The sequence below is a fragment of the Camellia sinensis genome, unplaced genomic scaffold (genome assembly GCF_055761805.1).
Source record: "Camellia sinensis isolate YWXY unplaced genomic scaffold, ASM5576180v1 Unanchor1, whole genome shotgun sequence".
Taxonomy (NCBI): Eukaryota; Viridiplantae; Streptophyta; class Magnoliopsida; order Ericales; family Theaceae; genus Camellia; species Camellia sinensis.
The window spans coordinates 28530380-28554483 of record NW_028128987.1 but is presented as its reverse complement, the minus strand read 5'-3'; the positions used below and the strand labels follow the sequence as shown (position 1 = coordinate 28554483).

The following is a 24104-nucleotide window of genomic DNA, read 5'->3' as shown; positions in this document are numbered from 1 at the left end:
GAGGGTGGCAAAATTCATGTCTTAGCCTACTCTCGGGTAGCATCATCAAACCATTTTCAAACAAACAAACATGAAATGTTTTGTTCCAATTCAAGCGACCCGGTCTATACTTGTTTGTTGTGCGCATAACATAGTAATTCTAGGCTAATAACCGGAATAGAAACACATAATGCTTTCAAAACAAGATATCACGGTTAGTAGAGGCCGATCTTTGATCGGGCGAGAGGGGGTGCTCATAGTTGACCTTCCCCAATCGTACCCAAGTTCCCGAGCCGAGGCAACTTTGGTGATGACAGACATGTGGCCTTTGGCACTGAGTCAGGGTTTCCTAAATTTCCCAAAATAAAATATTTAGGTGGCAACTCTGTATCTGGAAAAGCAGTCCATGTTTGGTACTTCTTTACAAAAATCTATTTTCCAAAACGATTTGTCGAATTTGGACTCTTTGGTTCAGATTAAGAACCGTGACAATTTGAGAGTCCTGAACTGTAGTGAACCCAATATGAACAGAACAGGACTCATCCTCCCGGGGCGTTCGGGGACGTCTACACATCTGTTTTTTCCTTTTTCATCGTAGGCTGTGCACTTAGTACCTCTCTCATGTGCTCAGCCTTCTTGATCATCCCTCTGAGTTCGCATACTCGTTTAGGCTCAATGATCCCATGTATTACATTGATTATGTCTTGGGGCGGACCGTCAGCTGGGGTCCCATCTGGCCCGTTGCGGTCCTAGAGGGCTGGCTGTGCTCCCTCTTCAATATACTGGTCTAGGTGGCTTACGGCCACCAACTTTTTCCGATGTTGCCTTAATGGCGTACATTTTTCAATTCGGTGCCCCTTTTCATCATGGAAGGTGCAACGGTACCTATCATCATAGCCCCTCTACGCTTCTCCCAACTTAGCTGGCCGCCGAACAAAGGGTTCGTCGCGTATCTCGCTAAGAATCTAGTAGATTGGCTTATTGAACACCGTGGTGATGGCAGTGTGGACTCTCAACGTTCTTGCCTGGGAGTCCTCATTGTTTGGCCGTCTGGACAGACCATTTTTGTTCGGTCGTTCTTCCCGGCCAACCATGTTAACTTTTGCCGTTGATTTTTTGTCCGACATCGCTGTTATGCCAAACTTTGTCTTGGCGCGAGCGCCATCTTCATCTACCCTGATGTGCTGATGCACCCTCTCCATCAAGGCCTCCATTGTGAGGAGTGGCATCATTGTCATTGAGTCCCTCAATTTATGGCCCACTAGTAGACCCCGTTGTACTATGCGATTGCTAGATTTGTGGGGCAATCTCCAATTTGATTAAAAGTCTCCCAATACCGGTTGTTGTAAGACTTTAGTGTTTCTTTCTCGCCCATGTCAATGGAGAGTAGCTGGTCTATCTCCACCAGTGTCTTCGTGTTTGTCTTAAACTTGGTAACAAACGCTTCTGCAAGTTGTGCCTATGAAGATATGCTACCTTCTGGCAACCTCTCAAACCATGTCAAGCCCAGATCACCTAAGCTTAAGGGAAACAATATACACATTAGAGGCTCGTTTTGTCATTATACGGCCATAACCTGGCGGAAGTGGCTCAAGTGCATGTAGGGGTCCAACTTCCCCTCATAAGTGGTAAACTTGGGTTGATGGAAGCCCACGGGTAACGGTGCGTTCTCAATTGCCAAAATGAACGGCGAGCTTTGCAACCTTGGTAGCGCTTTGTCTACTGGCTCGTAAGTAAGGCGTGGTACTGGCATTCCAACCTTAACACTTCCATGTGTCCAACGGGCCAACCACTGCAAAGTAGAGACCCTTTGGGGGTCACATGCATGGGCTTCTTCTCTTCTTTGAGCTCTCTCTTCCAGTACTATCCGCAAGTCCGCCGACCTAGGCAACTCAATGTGCCTAGATGTCGTTCAGTGTGTATGTCAGAGCCGATAACTATTTCCCTCCATACAAAACCTTTCAGTCCTCGTTCTCTCAGATCTAGAGAAACGAGTCCTGGAAGTCTTTGATTGGGTCTCCCCTGTCCTAAGGCTCCTGCTTTCAGTCTGGGATGGTGTGTTTTGCCTACCACGATCCCTTGAGTGGTGAGAACGCATTCTACCTTTGAGAATCTCTTCTCCTGCCGTGCCTTTACCCTTTATCTAGCGCTTCATAGTCTCATGTCAACCGCCATTCTCTTTATCAGTTCGTCTTTCTCCCTTACGCGATCTTCCAGAACCTGAGGATCAATCCTCCGCCTTTACCTATTAGGGCTCTGAGAGCGACGATGACTAATGCCTCGCCTCTCTCACGTGTCCTTTCGTGAGTTCTGTCATTGGGGGTCCAACTCTACCATAAGAAGGACAAAGGGTAAACCTTCGCGCCTCATGCTCCCCTTTAGGGTTTGTCCATCAATAGCAGAGTGTGGCAATTCGTCATTGTGTGCCATTAGTTGAAGGAAAATCTGATCAAAAGGTTCGTTTTCTGTTGCACTTCCCACTGACGATGCCAATTGTACAAGCACGAAATAATCTTCTCGTATAATCCTGTTGATCAAGTTTGTACTCCTCCAAACATTGTTGCTTTGCTACCTAAAAACATAAACGTAAGCTGGCCAGCGGGTGTGTGCCGGAAACCTCTCCGATGCCTAAGTCAGCAAATAGACAATAGAAACAAAAACTCTGTATATTTAAGAATAAGAATTTTGATACCTGTACATAGGTCCTGTTATGAGCTTTTATAGATTTCGACTGGCACAATCCTGGTAGGATTCCATCTCTCCTTATAAGAGTCCTCCTAGGAATCACACTCCTAAGGTTAATGCTTATCCTTAGAATACCCTCATCATTACAAGCCAAGTGAGATGGCTCAAATCCCTTACCTTGGTTAATAGTACGGTCAACCGAGCTAACATGGCCCTGTCCTGAGCTAGATAGAACCAAGATGACGCTCTACCAAGCTGAATTCAGTTCGACCCTCTGTATTGGTAATACCACGGCCTGATCTCGTATCACATCCAATTAACCAGGTCCAGGCTTTGGCCCAATTTGCTCTCGGCTTAAGACCGAACTTAAGTTCTTATCTCGGCCCACAACGCGGCCCAATGACTAAAGGAGACTCTACCTAACTCGATATAATTTCAACAGACGGACTTAGCTCGGCCCAATTTACACGTAAATTACCCTCTCACTAAACAATATCTACTCCCATACTAACAATGCATAACACATAATTAAATTAACAACCCTTAGTTCGCAAATCCTCTAAATCATCTATTATCTTCATTACTTGCAACACGCTTGAATTTCACAATTCAACCATATCATTAATCATAGCAACCTTAGTTTTAATTCCATCATACCAATCACAATTTTGTTTATTTCATTGATCCAATTAGACAACATAGCAAATAGCTAATTATAATCTAAGTATTATATTCCCAATGAATTTTGTAAAGGATTAAGTGAGTAATTCCTGAGTTATTATCAATTCAATTCCAATTTCTCCAAAACGTACCAACTAGTTGTGCTCGCAGTTTGGTTGCAATGTAAGAACCTCCAATCCGTCATCCATCCAAAACTAGGCGGATTGGAGAAAATTAATCTGCAACCGTCCGCTGGATTGGCGGATGTGGATTGAGCAGATTACCATATAGATGCAAATTAGTTTGGCAGTATACATTTTACAAATTTTCAATATAATAAAACCTGTCGACTTAAATTTTTGTGTTTTTTTTTTTTTTTTGGATAACAATCTAATCTTTCTTATTAATAATTACTATAAACATGGATAATAATCCAACATACCTCTATGTTAACAATGACTACAAACTAAGGGTGCTCGTGGTTCGATTGTGACCTGAGAACCTCCAATCCGCCATCCGTCCAAAACTAGGCAGATTGGAGAAAATCAATTTGTATCCATCTGCTTGTCATCACGCATCCTTCCAAAATGTAGTGGATTGGTTCAGTTCGATCGATTTGAGTGGATTGGTATATCCACTAAGCACCCCTAGTACCAACTCTTATATTTCATAAATTTAAAATTAATGTCCAACAATTTCAATGGTTTCAAATAGTAACTCCCATCATTAATTTCACACATGCACATTTCATTTCCCAATTCCACAAAACTCTCCAAGATTAGGGTTGTTTTTCCAAAAACAATTAGGGCTTTTTCTTTTAATCATCATAAACATGTTCCAACAACATCAATTTGACATAATAGGTAAGAAATCACAATATTCAAAGCATCAACCCAAAACCCTAAACCTCATCTATATGATTTCGAAACTTTTCATCAAATTCTTATTTTTATGCAATATAAAATACCACATCCATGCACCACAACTACATTAAGAAAACTTAGAAAAATCTCTACTTCAAGGAGAGAAGAGGAGAAAACCTCCAAAAATCAACTTTGTTAGAATTTGATCTCCACCAGTCAAAATATAACTCTCGAAATGCTCATCATTTTGATATAAGGAATTGGTATCAAAATCTTTATTGATCTTGAAAGGTGGAGAAATTTGTATAAGATGGGTTTAGTTTTAGAGAGGATGAGAAAAGTGGAGAGAGGGAGAGAGAGAGAGAGAGAAAGAGAGAAAGAGAAAGTTATGAGTGAAAATGAAGGGTAGAAAATGCGTTTGGCCACACGTGTGAGCCCTCCAGCCGCACGTACGGAACCCCCTCCTGCATGTGCGGGAAATTTCCACCGCACGTGCAGTTTTAATCAAAAGCCAACTCTTATCCAACCTCCTCCCTACACGTGTGGCCCCTAACCCGTATGTGTGGCCTCATCCCCGGCAAATGCGGCCCTACCTGATTCAATCCAATCCACCTCAAGGTGATTCCATGCCTCTATTTTTTGTCCTTATGCTTGAAACTCGAAAATTTCAACTCGCTCAATAGCCATGAAGGTTAAACCAAGTTCAGTTCTCAACACAAAAGTTACACACGCCACTAAAGGTTTTGAGAATACAACGATAGTTCCGAACACACAAGATCAAGTCAGGTCCGAGACTCGGGAAACTACATCAGGGGTTTATTTGTAATTTACCCAAATTTTATTTTCATTTTTCATTAAAATGAGTCGTAATATTTTTCATTACAAATGATTTGTTATATTTTTGCTGACTTTTTCATAACATAACTATTATGGTTTGTAACTTTCACTTTAATAGTGAAAATCATACACAATTTTTTTTAAATTTCACCACAACCATAGATTTAGGAATGAATCATTTTGAAGAGAAATGTAAATAAAATATTTAAAAATTATAAATGATAATTGGATATTTATTTGATTAAATAATTTGGAAATACATAGATGGGAGGTGAATGGATCAAAAAAAAATAATAAAATGATAAAATGAAGAGAAATGCATAAAAGGGTATGGTAATCACATTAGAAAAAAAATATATTATTTAATATAATATATTTAATGTCTTTATTTACTTGGGAAAATTAGTCTAAGGTCTCTCTCCCATTTTTAGTAATGGAAAAGATCTACAATATTATTTTATGATGTCTAAGGTCCCTCAATTTCACACTCATATATCACAGAGAAAAAATCACAAACACAAGAGAGAGAGAGAGAGAGAGAGAGAGAGAGAGAGTGTGTGTCACGACCCCAAACCGCCCCTAGTAGTTTGGTGCCGTGATGGCCAGTAATCCGAGATTACCGAAGGCCAACTTTCAAAATTCACACACAATCAGAGTATTACATGGGGGGCTAACATGTGCGGAAGCAATAATTTACAATACAAGTGGTCCATAAGAGCAGTGCATAAGTCAAATGAAATGACATACGTCTTTAACATGGTCTTACATCTTGAATATAACATAAGCAAAATAAAATACAAAATACATATTACATCTTGACTAAAAGGCTTCTCAAGCCGACATGTTCAAAATACATGAAATACAAGTCAAGAAACACAATCTTCCAGGTTGCCGACATCCTCACTGCCGACATAACATACATACAAAACACACATCTCGGCGTAGCCGACTTCTTGCTTGTTACCTACATATATACATAGGGAGGGTGAGCTTGGATACTCAATGAATGGTACAAGTAATAAAGGGATTAAATGAATGATACCCGAGATCTTTTCAAACAATACATAGTATATCTTTATCAAAACCATACATAACATAGCTTAGCTTGGCTTGAAATAAAACATCAATCGAACCTAGGTCTTTCAAAACTTACTTACTTACTTAACATATGTCAACTTAAAACATGGGTGATGACATTCCGGGCAAAACAAAAGCATAACCTCGGCATAGAGCACACCCGTTCATAGTCCGTCGGTGGCCGATATCTTAACAAGGGTGCTACTTAGGCTTAACGTCCCCTAGCACGAAAGGACGGTGCTACCTAGGCTTAAAGTCCCTTAGCACGGAAGGACTTGTGCCACAAATGCTTAGAGTCCCCTGGCACGTACGGACTAGTGCCACAAATGCTTAAAGTCCCCTGGCACGTATGGACTATGTTACCTAGGCTTAACGTCCCCTAACACGAAAGGACGGTGTTACTTAGGCTTAACGTCCCCTAACACGAAAGGACGGTTCCAAGAATGTCATCCAAAACAAAACTTATACTTGATACATAAAATAGGGATATCATTCATGCTTAACAAATACTTTTATCAAAACAAGGCAAAACTTAATCAAAACTTTATAACATAGCTTTATTAAAAATACCACTCACATAGTTCCTGGGACGTCAGGATCAAGGCAAAGGTCCAAGTCTTACAAACACATGGCAAAGTCTACTGAATGCACTTCTTAAAACAAGTCTTACATACATGCAAATGATCTCGGGAAAACATGCTGGAAGTCAAAAACTGTTTTACATGTCAGGAAGACATGCTGGGTACTAACCAGGTCTTTGCCGAGGTCCCACACCTCCTAGCCGAGGTGTGGTTACCTAGGCTTCGGCGTGCGGCTGCATGCCGAGGTGCACACAAGACAAACTAAAGGTGTAAGTGATCATGCAAGGTAGGCCAATGTGAGATACGATGCTTGGCCTAAGTGTGAGGTCTAGGTAAGAGTGATCTCGGCGACTACACTTAGGGAAGTGAGGTCTGGAGATCGGGGTTTCCACCCGTGAAGAACAGGAAGAACATGAACATGAAGATCATGAAGAACATGAATACTAAAATCATAGCTTCTTTACTACAAAAATCTAGAATTTCATGCTATGAGTTCGAAATCATGGACCTGGGTACCCATACTTGAAGATCATGTGAAAACAAACACAAAAACATAGATCTTGGCATGAGGTTTCGGATCAAAACATGACTTTTCTAGAAGAACACATGAATGCTATTTTCTCTTTCTAAAACCGAACTTCAAAGCAATGCATGGCTTACAAATCATATTCAATCATGCAATGCAATAACATGAACATAAAGAACAACATGAGCAGATCAAGAATCTAACCTTAGAACACGGATCTAACAGTTCGATCTCTAGGGATCAAGCTTGGAAATCTACTCTCCCTCAAGAACTTCTCTCCCTCTTCTAGAGCTTCTCTCTCCTCTTCAAAAACAAGTATAGAAATGATAGGTTTCTCCCTCTGCCGGCTGACTTAACACTTAGCTCGGACACGTGGCAACGGCTGGTTGGCTCTCCTCAAAAAGGTAATAGATTGACAAGACAAGACTATGACAAAGTGTATCTAACAAGCTACCCGACAAGGCACTCCGGCAAGTGATGACATCGGCTAAGGACCAAGTTTCGACAATTAAGGTGACAATGACCTCGGCTAGAAAGGACAACACTTGACTAAGCTGTGCCACACCTTGGCCTAGATGTGCCACACCTCGGTCTAGGTCATACTACTCCAGGACAAGATCACTTAGGTGCAAAGGTAACATCTCGGCCTAGATAATACACATTTCGGCCTTGGTGATGAACACCTCGGCCTAGATAATGACATCTCGGCCAATATGTCAGGGCGAAGGTGGAGGTCAAACAAAGTGGTTCCAAAATAATTTCTAGACTGAAGATGACCTCGGCTTGGAATGATCTAGGCGTAACATGACCTAGGCTTGGCATGACCTAGGCTTAACATAGCAGGGAAGGGACAAAGCATGCAAGCAACACTTAAGCAAAACAAGACAAGATTCATGAATGCAAACTTAACATGGCAAAACATATAAATGCATGCAAACATGACTAGGGCATGAATGTGGGTTGTTACAGAGAGAGAGAGAGATTAGAAACTAACGCACATAGCTAGAACTAAAAGTCGAACTGTCAAAACACACTGATCATACCCACAATCAATCATCAAAAAAAAAATTAACTAAAAAAAAACTATAAAATCAAAATCACTCAACAACCCGTAAACAATTACAAGCAATTCCAACAGATTAATTGAATTGTCAAATCAAATCAAATCAAATCAAAAAATCCAAATAAGTTTTGTATCAATGAATCAAGAGAGAGAAGATCATGTCATACCTTTAGGTTTTCACGAAAGATGATTAAGACTTGCAATGATCGAATATATGCTTTATGTATAAAGTGAGAAAACACAAAGAGATTACTTACTTATAAGTACAAGAAGAAAGAAGCACATTTTCCTAGGAAAATAAAGCAAAAGAAAATGAAAGAGAAGGAGAGTGAAAACACTAAAAATAATAGAAAGACAGAGGGAAAGAGTTTGAAGATGATGAGAGTAGTGATTGTTCACTCAAAGACTCTGGGGTTTATGCAGATTATATGTGAATTTTCTTTGGATTTAGTCACTGTGTGAATTTTCTCTGGATTTGGCTATTGTGTGAATTTTCTCTAGATTTTGGCCACTGTGGGAATTTTCTCTTAATTTAGCCAATGTATGAATTTTCTTTGGATTTTGGCCACTGCGTGAATTTTCTCTGGTTGTTCATTGTGAATTTTTTCTAGAAAAGAGAGAGAGTTTGGAGATGATAAGAGTGGTGATTGTTCACTCAAAGACTTTGGGGTTTATGCAAATTATATGTGAATTTTCTCTAGATTTAGTTATTGTGTGAATTTTCTTTGGATTTTGGTCACTATGTGAATTTTCTTTGGATTTAGCCACTGTGTGAATTTTCTTTGGATTTTGGTCACTATGTGTGTAACGCCCTCAAAATAATACATAATTCCCACATCCAATCTTTCCATAAACATGATAGATAGTTTACCTTTCCATACAAATATCATAGTTAATATTACAAAAGTGTATTTCATATTAATTACAAATGTTTACAAAAATAATAGAATGCCCCGCAGGCTTACATCCTTCCAAGTTGTTACTTGGTCAATCAAAAGAAGAGTTCTAACTTTTTTTACAGGTAAAGCCCTCGGCTTGCATTTACGCATAGTCAACAAAATAAATAACAAAGCAGAGTCTTCAACTCCGAAGACCTCCCAAACAAAGATCTTGAACTTGGCATGTCTCCTGTACCTGAAAATGGTGTCCCAAGTAGGGTGAGCCAAAGCCCAGTAGAAATATACTAAACCCAATATGAGAAATAACTAAAACATTATCACACAACAAATGATCGACACGTATAAACATTATCAAACATCAAATGACTGACACGTATACACCAAATCACACCCTTCTCATAGTCCGGCAGCAATTACATCCATGCTACCATCCACTTCCCTTATTGGTCCAGATCAGTTCCTAATTATGGTTCAATGTCTAACCAAACGATTTAAGTGAGACTACCACTCGACTTGTTAACTCTTCCGTTACCCATGATTCAAAATGAGACTACATCCCACATACTAATACTTCACTTTATAAGGTCTCGGGACTTTCACCCCAAACGCCTCGGCCAACTTAATTATCTATGGAGTACATTTCCCAACCTCTCCCAAATAATGATACATATATAATGTATTTAAACATATAACCACCTATGGAGTACATCCCCTATCTTCTCCCAAACATAGATGCACAAACAATGTGTTAAAGTATATGAACACACGTGTGGAATACATAAATAATGTATTAAAGTATATGAATACATATGGAGCACATCCCCCATCTCCTCCCAAACAAGTTACATACATAATGTGTTAAAGTATATGAACACATATGGAGTACATCCCCATCTCCTTCCAAACAAGTTACATACATAATGTGTTAAAGTATATGAACACATATGTGTGTGGAGTACATACCCTATCTCCTCTCACACACTGGAGTACATCCCCTATCTCCTCCCAAATAAAGCTACATATATAATGTTTTTAAGTACTTCATCACATACCATGATCAATCAATACACATATTTGCTATGTTATTCCAACCATCACATTCAATGACATAACACGTTCGATTAGTTTCAGTTTTCCCTAATCAACATACAGTGTCTACAACAATCAAGACTATCCTCCACCGATAGCCCAAAGCAGTTATCTCTAAACAGATAATAAATTCATCAACAGATAAAATATCGACAATCTCATAGGTGAGTGATTAAATTATTCAACTACACCATTTACTCCTACAATTCCCCAATTTCATTATTCTCAACTCAATTTCACATTTTTCCAAATTAATTATTCAAATTAATTATTCAACATAAATAGGGCATTTTCCCCCTTTTCTCAATATCAACCCTAAGGTTCAATTTCATCAACTTGACAACAATAATTCCATTTCCCAAGGTCTCTCATACACATAGAGTTTAACATTTGAAAACCCCCTTTTTATAACCACCAAACAAACCCTAACTTTCCCAAAATTATCCAACATTACTAACTATTCAAAATGACTAATATTTATGTCAAAACTCATAAGAATGAGTAGATCATCCCTACCTCAAAGAAGAGATCCAAGTAGAGATGATGTAGAAACTCAAATGTACTCCAAACTTAATGATTTTCGGATCCAAAGATAGCCCAAGTTAAGCTCCACCTTTTATACAAAGAGACCAAGGTAGAAACACTCTAGAACTGGATCAAACCTTAGAGAGAAGTTGTATTTTAGAGTGAGAGGCTCTCAAGTTTGTGTTTTGAAAAGTAAGAGAGAGAGTGAGGGTTGAAAAAGTGATCTAAAATGACCTAGCTGCTAACTGATATACGTATGACCCGCTCGAGCCGAGAATAGGACGCTCGAGCGTCAAACACAAAAAACTGGCCTCGCTCGAGCGTAAAGATACCCGCTCGAGCACCAAGACACAACTGCAAAACTTCACCCGCTCGAGCGTAGATTACACTCCTCCAGTACTTTCATAGACTTCGAACACCCGCTCGAGCGCAAGGATACCCGCTCGAGCATAAAGAACACCGCTTGAGCGTGAAAAACACTCTTGCAGTACTTTTGCAGACACACAAAATGCTGAAAGTGTGCAAACTTTGCTCGAGCGCAAGAAGACCCGCTCGAGCGGATCACCAAAAACCTAGGCAACAAGAGTGGGGACCAAAGCTCAACCAACCTATTCGAAACTTGCCCAACACAACCTAAAACTCAAAGACAAGGGGTGAAGGATGGAAGTGAGAATAAGACAACAACACAACCACGGAACCAAGTCCGAAATACAATAAATAGAGAATGGGAAAACCGAGATCGCTATAACATGTGAATTTTCTCTGGTTGTTCACTGTGAATTTTTTCTGGAAAACTCAGAGATGTGTTGGTTTCTTTTTGATATTTGGTTGCTTCAGTTTCTCTATTAATTTGTTTACTTGCTCAGATATTGAAAGGGGGAAAACAAATGAAAAATATGATTTTGAATGGATTTTCTCTGGTTTGATAATGATTAGGTATATATTGATCTTGAGGTTCCTTTTTTATCAATTTTCTCTAATTTGATCAAAACACAAAGAAAATTATAAGCAAACCAGAGAATTTAGGAAGATGAGGAATGAAGTTGGACAAGAAGAGAGAACTGTCACTTAACACTCACGTGTGTGTAATTTTCTCTGACATACTTAATTTTCTTTGCCATGTGTAATTTCTTGGCATGTTTAAATTTCTCTGCCTTGTTTAATTTTCTCTATGATATTCAATTTTCTCTGCATTTGTCTTATTTGACGAGATAACTCTCATTTGGTCTATTTATATGTGTAAAATTTGATGCGCACATTAGAAGCAAGATCGCTTCGATCGACATTGATGCACCTGTTATTCAAATGTCTTACAGTCCAGAGAAAATTGGTCAAAATGGTGGTTGTTCAATTTTTTCTGGTTTGTTGTTGTCTAAATGGCTTACAGTCTGGTTTGATAAAAGAATACAGAGAAAATTATGAGCATACCAGAGAAAATTGGTCAAAAACACAGATAAATTCTTTGGGAAGTCCAGAGAAATTGGAGAGAAAATCTCTGGGAGGTCCAGAAAAATTCTCTGAAAAATGTAGAGAAAATCTCTTGGAGATCTAGAGAAATTCTCTGGGAAGTGCACTGGAGAGAAAATCTCTAGAAAATCTAAAGAAATTCTTTGGGTTGAATTTTCTCTGAATCGATGTTGAAGGACCTTAGACATTATGAAAATATTGGGTGTCCTTTATGCTATAAAATCTTAATACTAGGGACTTTAAAAATAATTCCCTATTTACTTTCTATAATAATGGAAGCAATTAACTGTATTTAATGTATTCTTAAAAAATCCTAAATGAAAAGTCAAGTAAGGTTATTTTTTCCATTTGTAATATTGTTGATTTATTTTAAATGACATATTTTGTTATTTTAAATATTAATTCAAAAATCTTGTTAGTGGGTTCATTAAACAATCACATTAAGGTTTATTATCATTTATTATATCTTAACCATTATTTATTGTTCTTTAATAAGTACCCTTAAACCTTGGGTTTGTCCCAATATGGTGAGGAGAAAGTTAGGTGTTCTAGTTGATGGAGCATTCTTGACTCTTTCAGTTGTGATCTAATTTTACTAAAAAAAACTAACATCCTACAATCTTAACCCCCCCCCCCCCCCCCCAAAAAAAAAAAAAGAGTGCCCCACCTGTTGCCATTTGCCATTCTTCTATTCTGTTTGTTGATTTCTATTATTGTAGACCCTTTTAATGCCTATTTACTTAATTAAACTTTCCTGTCTAAATGCCTATTTACTTAATTAAACTTTCGTGACCGAAACACTAATTTCATGGTTTAGAATGATTTTTCCGTTATTCCCATGAGTAATGTTATGAATCATTGAAAAAAAATCATGAAATGCTTTATGAAATTTTTTCACTTTTGAATTATATGTATAATAAAATACTACGCATTAATTACAAGATAAAAAAAAATTCATAAAATATTTTATAATATTTTTTTTTATAATCCCTACCATTATACTACTCCCATCAAAAAACTTGTGGACGTATTTTTTAGAAAATTGGCTTCAGCCTATACATGTGGGAATTAGAGATACCTCATTGGCCAAAATTCACTTTATCCTTATCATTTATGCTTATATTAAACTTTCTTTTTAATCTTCAAAAAGAAAGTAATATTTTATTAAAATAATATAACATTATGCTTGAATCAATTTATCCCTTTATAATTTAAATAGAGACTAAAAAAACTGTTGTGATTGTAAAGAAAATGACAATCCCAACTCCGTGAACCATTTTATTTCTCTCACCCACATAATTTTTTACTAAAACAACATTAATTTTCATAAAAAAAAAAAATCAATTAAATCACAAATTAATTAATCTTAAATTTCTTTTTTTTTTTCCTGAAACATGTAAGCATGTTTGATAACATTATGTATACAATTTTTTGTTCATATTTATAAAAATTTTAAAAATTATAAACAAAATTCATTTAGTATTTGTTTTCGTTTTAAACACACACACACGCGCGCGCACACACACACACACACAAATTCTACAAAGTTTACTAAATTTAATAAAATTTTGTGACTACAAAAAATTTAGTTTTACTTATTTAACTTTTTTCTTTATTTCTTCATCTATATCCAACCCCCTCCAATCACCACTAATTACTTATCACCACGACCCCATCCAATGAACTCCTTTGAAAACTACCTCCCACCACCACCACCTCCCATTGCAACTCACTAGCGAATAATCACGCTTAGTCATCTCTTATCGAAAATCACTTTTGACTACTGTTAGAAATTGGACACCCATGTGGTTTGACCCTTCTTTGAACCTTTTGAACTTTATCCATGTAAGTTTGAATTTAAATTCAAAACTTACTTGGATAACCACTCAGGATATCCATATCTATCGTATCAACTAATATGGATAGATGAGATATTATCCTATATATCTAATATGATATGAGATATGGGTGATTAAGGGAAAAACAACGTATGTCGTATGTTTTACCCATATACTAGCTCTCTCCCAAAATACAACGGTCAAGAGCCATTTTGCACTGTGACTTGTGTGGGTGATATTCATTCTGTAATATCACTCCACTGCTGGGTTGATTGATCAGATTCAGGAAGTACGTGATTTACCCACGAGATCCTTTCAATTCAGACTTTGCAGAAAAATGTATGACCATAATTTTCCATCCGCTGCGTTTTACCTTTGATTTACATTGGTATCAGAGCAAATATGGATATTTTCGTGCTTATTTTTATACATTAAAATATGTGTATATCTTTATATAAATATATATACATGATATATGCATGAATGTTTATAAATGAGGAAAATATCTACTCTCATTAGATTAAGAGCATAAATACCTATTTTTTATGTTCATTAATTTCTTTTTTAATACCATAAATGGTTTTATTTTGAAAAATGGAGTCTGGCAGTAAAAAAATTGAACCAGAAAACACCCTGGAAGGCGGAGCGTAGGCCTCACGCACCACCTGACGCTGTGGGAGGCTTCCACGCGCCTCCACGCGCCAGACGCGATTCAGACGCGCTTCCACGCGTCGTCACGCGCTCGTCAGTGGCGTCGTTCGCACCACGCACGCGCGCAGTGCGCTGAGCCGCGTGTGAGCTGCTCGCTGAGCCGCTTGTGAGCCGCTCGCTGAGCCGCCGCTGAGCTGCTTGTAAGCCGCTCGCTGAGCTGCCGCTGAGCCGCGTGCTAAGCCGCGCGCGCTGAGCTGCGCCGTTTTTCCTTTGCCGGCTTGGCTGGCTTGGCTGCTGATGCATAAGGCTCTGTTTGTTCTGTTTTAAATTCTGAATCGCGTTAAATGGTCATAAGTAATTCGTTATAGTTTTGTTTTAAGCGTGGTTAGTACCGTTAGACTCAGAATTAAATTTTCTATCTTCTGAAAATTTTTCAAAATTTTATTAAAATAAAGATAAGCTGCTTAACGGTTACAGATTGCTCATAGATGACTCTCTGCTAACCCATTACTCAAAATGGAGTGTAAAATCTGATATAGAGGGCACTTAGTTAGGGATATAGGCAACAAACTAGTCTACTATGTTTTTTTGTGACTAGATATGTGTAAGGGTATGATAGCTAAGCCTCAATCTCGACACATTTATAGATTACGATATGCATCTGAGTCAAGACTATTTGATCTCCCATAAGTCAAAAGTTTTGAGATGATTTTTGACATTGCATATATGAGGTTGAGATCAATTAGATAACAACTTTCGTGCTTTTAGTTTTGACTAAGGTGGCAAGTATCTATTTGAGTTATTTTAGAAAAAAACTCTGTGAAGAGAAATGGATACTTAGAAAATTGATTATTCCTAATACTCAATAACACAATGGTGTAGTAGAGATAAGGAATTAAGTATTGTTAATGTTAGGTGGATAATGGCGCAAAAACAAATGACCTTCTACGGCTTTCCTACTTACTTGTGCGCACCCATTGCGAACAAAGTTACACATTCACATGAGAGCAGGATGTCATAAGCGAGTGGGCCCGAGAAGGCCTACTCAAACCATCGTGTCATCGTCTCATTAATGTGATTAAGTATAATAAGCCACTAGTTCATGACCAATGTCATAAACTAATTTCAATCATCTTAATGTGTGAGTTCTCAAAGACAAGTTTTAAAGGTTTAGGCCCAACTAGGTAATGACTCACGACTAATTCATATTCACTAGATCATAAAAGGATGTCATGGAGATATCAAGTGTGCCTAAGTCACAAATTTAACTAGTAAGTGCTAATCCCCTACACCTTCAAGCCAATTTTATTCTCCATACACTTTACTGTATCTAGTTGAAAGATGACGATACTCCTCTTGCCATATCTATTTCTCGCTTTATAGTTACTTGCAATTAATTCTATTATCCATAAGAAGGAGAGAATAAGCTATCAACTATGACAGCTCCTGAAGTAACTTAAGCACAAATTAGGCTAAAGAGTCTAATTCAACACAATGCTCTCATGAGCCATGCGTCAAATTCTTAGAGTCATAACAACCTTGTCAGCCTTGACCTTTTCATTATTATGCTACAACGTTTGCGCTTAGTGGTAAACGTTATTCAAAAACGTTAGCCTAGCTAAGGAATCATACAAAGAAGCCCCTCCTCATGTCTCACACTCAAGTGTGGAAACAGTAAGTGTCCAGACTTAGACAAATTGGCAATGTTAATAGATTTTGCAGCTTCTAAGCGCTAATCTTTTCACTTAGTGTTAATAGATTTTGCAGCTTCTAATCGCTAATCTTTTAGTTTCACGTGATATTTCAACACACACTATTATAGTGCATAAAATTTTGCTCCATCCACTCCCAATAATTGGGTAGAAAGCAAAACACTGCTCATACTGGCTACTCGTCTTACACTTAATGACTAATTTATTTAAGCTCGCATTTCTTGGAGGACGTGACTCTTGAATGTTACTTCATCCAATGATGTAACATTATTTACAAGTCAAATTACAAAGTCAATTTACGCAGCTCAATAGTCAAGATCATATACAGATCTATTGAGGGCTTACTAATTTCATAACTCCAAAACTAGCCAACTAAAACTACGTAGCGTGCCGCTAACCATAGCGCACACATTAGTTTTTATTATGCCAAACAAGGCAACAAAACCACGACGATTTTAAGTCATGTTTCCTTACTTTGGCTCAATTAAGGTCTGACCTAAAGTCTCCAAGACTTTTGCTCATCTAAAGAATGTGATTACATTGTTCACATTTGAACATCTCTACTAAGTCTAGGTCAACCAAATAACTTCCATAAGCTAAGTCAATTTAGAGAGAAATTCGTATTGGGATTAATTTTGATTAGCATAATATAATTTTGCCGCAAAAATCTAAGTTAAATAGTGACCATATTACACAAGTCGCAAGATCAAAAATCTGCTATGCTCGTAATCATCTCTTGCGCAACAGGTGACAATTATCCAAAATTTAATTTAATTTATGCGCAAAATATTGATTTTCGGGAGTAAATCTACAAAGATTTCTCTCAATCGAACAACCTTCCACTGACTATGTCATGTCAAAAGCACGATAAATTCCATACAATAGCATCTTAATATAAATTTACAAATAACTCATGCTATATTCATTTAATAATGGAATTCAAATAAATAAATAAATAAATAATCATGCTTCTTTAATTACAACATATTACAAACCCAAAAAATATGTTGTATTTAATATTCAAATTATGCCGTAACAAAAATAATCTCACTCCCTAGGAGGAAGTCTTCTCATGGTCTACACTTTCCTCAATGGTGCGACTTTTTGGTATCTAGCGAGCCTTATGCCTCAACAATGACTATCCAAATTACGCATAACTTTAGAACAGTTTCGCGTCATAATGGAAAGTCAACCAAATTATAGAAATGGTTAATCCTCAAAGACTTTGTCTTAAACTGCGCAACATTAATCTACTTTCTAAAAACAGGGGACTAGAGCCTTTGGCATTATCCTAGGCTCTTTATCATCTTGCGGAGCAATCATGAATGTTTCCCTCTCAATCACCCAGTGATGACGTGGAAAATTTTCACATTCGCTACCACGCAACTAAGAATGTAGAGTATTCTTCCCTAATGGAATAATCCATTAGTAGGCATATCGCTCCCACTGTCCCTAGGATATTGAAAATTTCTTTCCATTATCAACTAGGCTACATAAAGCGCTATGCTTAGAATTCTCTATCTTATAGAGTTCCAAAACTCTATTCACGTCATCTTTACTAAGAAAACTTTATGTGACTTAGTTACACTACCACAAAGCTGCTTACCTATATGCACATGACCCGGAGGGTTTGCATGACCGCATACAATAATGCGCCATACGACCCTTTGTGTTTACAAGACAGCATACAATAATGCGCTATAGAACCCTAGGTCTTAACTTCACAATCTTATGAGAAGTAAAATAAAGATAAGCTGCTTAACGGTTACAGATCGCCCATAGATGGCTCTTTGCTAACCCATTACTCAAAATGGAGTGTAAAATCTGATATGGAGGGCACTTAGTTAGGGATATAGGCAACAAACTAGTGCAATTCCCAATTGGGAAACATTTAAGGCTCGCTAGATACCAAAAAGTCGCACCATTGAGGAAAGTGTAGACCATGAGAAGACTTCCTCCTGGGGAGTGATGCTATTTTTGACTTAGGCTATGATTGACATAAGTTCGGAACATTGATTTGTGGACATTGTGACCCAACTTTCTTGTTAGAGAATTGGATAAGTAGATCCGTAGGGATTTACCTTCTACTTTTATGGTGAAAAGTTAGAAGTGAAAAAAGGTTACTAGTTCCAATAAATCTTTTACAGCCTAAAACAGTTATCCAAATAATGGTTCTTAGATTTTGTCAAGCCATGATAGGCCAACGATGATCGATGAAGACCACTGAGGCATGATCAATGGTCCAAAAGAAGTTTTTCCTTACTTAGTCATTATGAGCTAGGAATTTATAAGGTTGTCACCACCTAGGGTGGGCAGTCCTCTATTTTAGATATGATGGACATGGGGATATAATTTATATGCTCGAATGTACAATCCTTATGGATTGTTTTGGGAAAATTCTCGGTTTGTCTTCGATGACTTACATAAGGAATATCCTAGAATGATTCTAGATGCAAAATTGCAAACCCATTGACTTACCTATCGGTAAAAGCCAGAGCCTTAGCTATTGAGTGTATCCTCGTATTGTCTTTGGGAGAAACAGATAACCTATATTCCTTGATCATTTCTTTGTTGTGGGAGCCTAAAGTACGCTATGTGGGCGTATTCGACATGATAAGTGTTATCTTTGGTAAATGGTCAACTGAGTTGTTTAGATATTGACCTTGCTCATTAGACTGTGGATAAAATGTTTTACTAGTAGTATATTAATTTGCTACTTATAAGATTCAATGCGCTAGTTGGGCGCATTAAGAATGAATGCAAATTGGTCACCAAAATATCTTTGCGCAAGAGGTAGTGATCTTAAATCACTTTATGTGAGGCGCATATGGTGGATTCCGTTGTATATACTTATCGCAAGAGGTGCTGATAAGGCTTATGTTTGAAATCTAGAATTGTGCAAGTTGTGGTTAATTTTTTTTTAAAATCGATCACTTATTTTGAGATAATGGGATGTTGACACCATTATGGTTTGTGTCATAATGATTAGCAGATGATGATGTTAGCAGGCAAGATTGGCTCACTCACACGAGCAATCACTCTTGGCGCTTGGGAGCGAGCAAGGATAAGACTAGTGGTTTATTTTTATTTGGAGCCAAGAGAGGCTTAAATAATCCACTATGCATGTCGCCTTGGTTACAATCAAGATGAGGTCGTGTTAAGGACCAAACATGGATGTTAGTCTCCACTTTCCATGTTGTGCCTGTTATGATTAACCAGATGCGAGATCTCATTTGGCACCTAGAAGGCGAACAAATAGGGAATTCGGGTTAGGCGCTAGAAAGCGACTAGACTAATATCTGTCCGGTGTATCGAGGATGACAACATTCTTTTGGAAGAGTTACTCCACCGTAACATGTATTCATACTATATGTGCTTGGCGACTGAGTAATGAGGTGAGGGAATGGATCCCTGTTTCCTCATCGTGTGAGTCTTACGTGTCATTATTGATATGACTTTCATTTATGTACCCTTTTGTGACTTTTGACTATGTCATAAGGTAAGGGGTTGATGTTCTGCTACTTTGGTATGTTGCTTGCGGTCATGTATGATTCGTCCTTAAGGGACATCACTGGAAAAGCGGTCAATCCTAAACTAAATGGCATGAGGGCAAAGGGAAGATTATCTAGTATTACACCACTATTGTTTATTCACTGCCGGCAACTTACATCGCTTTGTATGAGAAGCGGATTGAGTGTGAATATATTGCAAGAATGAGAGGGTCAAATATGCTCTTTTTGAGGGATTAGAGATGTTTTTTGGACCGGTGTAATTAGATGGGTCTGGGGTATATGAGACACTATTTCTGTTCTTTTTGAATTAATGTCTCTATGCTGGCTCATTTTGAGTTTTTAGTATAGAGCTCCCACATGCAGGTGTTCTCAGCAGTCACACAGTGCATTGGCTAGTATGAGATTGTTTTTTTTTTTTTGGAGATTGAGATAGAAATGTGGCAATGTCATGCCAACTCATGTGCGAGTGGGAGATGTTAGAAATTGGGCGCCCATGTGGTTTGATCCTTCTTTGAACCTTTTAAACCTTATCCATGTAAATTTGAATTTGAATTCAAAACTTACTTGGATAACCACTCAGGATATCCATATCTATCGTATCAACTAATATGGATAGATGAGATATTATCCTATATATCTAATATGATATGGGATATGAGTGATTAAGGGAAAAACAACATATGTCGTATGTTTTACCCATATACTGACTCTCTCCCAAAATACAACGATCAAGAGTCATTTTGCACTGTGACTTGTGTGGGTGATATTCATTCTGTAATATCACTCCACTGCTGGGTTGATTGGTCAGATTCAGGAAGTACGTGATTTACCCACGAGATCCTTTCAATTCAGACTTTGCAGAAAAAGGTATGACCATAATTTTTCATTCGCTGCGTTTTACCTTTGATTTTTAACTACAATTTCAAGCAGTTTATCAACCAATATATTCAAAAGTCAACAATCACTTTAAGCCACCATCTTTAGTCATTAACAACTACTTCCCATCTATGGAAACCACTTTTGGCCACCACTTCTGAACCGACAATCACTTCTGGTCACTATCTCTAACCATTAGCAATCACCACTCGTAAATCATATCTTTCGCTTATCACGGACTAGAGGGAACTTAACCCCTATTTTCAAACCATGTCATAAAAAGAAGTATATATGAAATATTTTTTTAAAACTAAAAATAAACATAAACATATATTTAATATTTTATAAGAAGTAGATAAATTATAAACAATACTAAATGACACCTTATATGATTGTCTTCTTATTATAAATTTTTATGTAAAGTTGTGTTTCGCAAAGAGTAAAACTCCACAATATAGAAAGAAAAGAAAATTTCAATCCACGTAGAGAGATGAGGAAGTAGTGTTTAGGGGGGAATGAAACAGAATGTACCAAAAATAGGAGAGAGAAAAAATGAAAGGAAAGCCGCAACGGAAGGAGCATAAAAGAAAGGTGAGCCACAGAGTAGTTTACGGGAGTTTTGAGAGGTCATAATTGTAACGGTCCCAGCTATAAAAGGGAATACCTGGTAAGGGGAACAACTCAAGCATTAGCTTCTTTCTTTCTTTCTATCTTCTTCCTTCTTCTTCAAAACAAATAACAAGAAGAAGAAAGGAAGAAAGAATATATAAATAAATATAAATAAAAACAGAGTTTGATAAATTTATTATATATCATGGGTAGAGTGTCCACGTTCACAGTGGCGGTGGCAACCACCGCTTTGTTGATGTGCCTTTGGGCTGGGGTACAGGCGGAGGACCCTTACCTGTTCTTCGAGTGGAACGTCAGCTATGGGACAATCTCCCCCTTGGGTGTCCCTCAGGAAGGCATCCTCATCAATGGTCAATTCCCGGGGCCTAAGATCAACTGCACCTCCAACAATAACATCGTTGTCAACGTCTTCAACAACCTCGACGAGCCTTTCCTCCTAACTTGGTATGGTATCCAGCACAGGAAGAACTCTTGGCAAGACGGTACCCCCGGAACCATGTGCCCAATCATGCCCGGGACCAACTATACCTATCACTTTCAAGTCAAGGACCAGATCGGAAGCTTCTATTACTTCCCCACGACAGGCTTGCACAGGGCATCTGGCGGCATTGGTGGCCTCCAAATCCACAGTCGTAATCTTATCCCCGTCCCCTTTGATGCACCCGCCGATGATTACAGCGTAATCATAGGGGATTGGTACACTAAGGGTCACAAAGCTCTTAAGAAACTCTTAGACTCCGGTCGCACCCTAGCCAGGCCTGATGGCATCCAGATCAACGGCAAGTCTGGCAAGGTTGGCGAACAACAACCCGTCCTTTTCAACATGGAGGCTGGAAAAACCTATAGGTACAGGGTTTGCAATGTCGGACTTAAAACCTCCCTCAACTTGAGGATCCAAGGCCACACCTTGAAGTTGGTGGAGATGGACGGTTCCCACACCGTCCAAAATGTGTACGACTCCCTTGACATTCATGTTGGGCAGTGCTTCTCAGTGCTTGTCACCGCCAACCAAGAGCCCAAGGACTATTACATGGTTGTTTCCAGTAGGTTCACCAAACACCCACTAACTGCTGTTGGCATCGTCCGCTATGCCAATGGCAAGGGCCCAGCCTCTGCTGAGCTCCCACCACCCCCACCGGAGACTGCCAATGGCATTGCTTGGTCCATTAACCAGTTTCGCTCATTCCGCTGGAACTTGACAGCCAGTGCTGCCCGCCCAAACCCTCAGGGCTCCTACCACTATGGTAAGATCAACATCACCCGTACCATCAAGCTTGTCAACTCAAGGAGCTATGTGAACGGAAATCTTCGTTACGCCATCAACGGTGTCTCTCACAAAGATGAGTCGACCCCTCTTAAGCTCGCTGAGTACTATGGAATCCATGATAAGGTGTTCAAGTATGACATCATCAAAGATGAGCCTGAGGCTGAGGCTGAGAAGAAAGTGGCTTTGAGCCCGAACGTCGTTAATGCCACATTCCGTAACTTCGTGGAGATAATCCTAGAGAACCATGAGAAGACCATTCAGACATGGCACCTGGATGGGTATTCCTTCTTTGCCGTGGCAATTGAGCCCGGGAGGTGGAGCCCAGAGAAGAGGAAGAACTACAATCTTGTGGATGCGGTGAGCAGGCACAACATCCAGGTGTACCCAGGGTCGTGGGCAGCCATCATGACCACACTGGACAACGCTGGAATGTGGAACATGAGGTCAGAGATGTGGGAGAGGTTTTACTTGGGACAACAGCTCTACATTAGCGTCCTCTCCCCTGCACGCTCCCTTAGGGACGAATACAACCTCCCAGACGACACCCCACTGTGTGGCATTGTCAAGGACTTGCCCAAACCCCCTCCTTACAGCATTCATGGTACCTAAGAATATAATGGATTTACATTATATTATTATTACTTAGTATATAACGATGTAATGTAACAGAGAGGAGTTGGTGGTCACTGTCAGTGTCTACTGTGGAATGTGTTTACTTTAAGGCTTGGCTTTGCTGGCTGATAATGAATTTATCAACTCTTAAAAAACACATGTTATTAATTTTTGCATGACTTCCATGTCTGTATCTATTTATCTATCTTTTTTCGTCATATCTTGGATTTTTTTAACTTGGATTCATAACCAAAAGGTCCAAGTTTAAGGCATGAGGGTCAAAACTAAAGTTTAATTTATCATTAAATTGTTATCTGAACAATATCACTGCAGTCTGCAAAATCATTTAACCTCAAAAACTTCACATCCCTAACCCCATTTACTCAAACTTCAATTAAATTTGGTGGAAGTTTTCCTTATTAAGTCTATTTTCCCATGCCACTGGCCTCAATATCCCAGATTATGTGTAATGGAATTACACTTCAAGACAAAGTCATTTTGATAGAAAGACAGAACAAGTAGGTCGGCTTTAAAAATTAATGATAAGCTTTATAAATGTTAATAATTAAACTCATGTATTTTTTCATGAATCTGTAATTATTTTTTACAAAATTTACTTAATTGTAATTTTTCTAAATCTTTGTCAATTTCTCTTATGGCCACCAACCATTTTTATAATTTGATTTCAAGATTTTTTTTTTTTTTTTTTGTATTTAGAATTCTGCCCATAAATCTTCTTGCAATTCCATTTCACG

General features: G+C 38.3%; 1 protein-coding gene across 1 annotated transcript in view; it reads left to right on the top strand.

Moving 5' to 3' along the window:
• Positions 1-23346, top strand: part of LOC145814164 (L-ascorbate oxidase homolog) — a 56405-nt gene extending 33059 nt beyond the window's left edge. The window contains exons 2-3 of the mRNA XM_082910686.1: positions 16604-16649; positions 21723-23346. Of these exons, the coding sequence (XP_082766812.1) occupies positions 16604-16649; positions 21723-23346 (1670 nt within the window). The remainder of the gene's footprint in view (positions 1-16603; positions 16650-21722) is intronic.
• Positions 23347-24104: the final 758 nt, after the last annotated feature.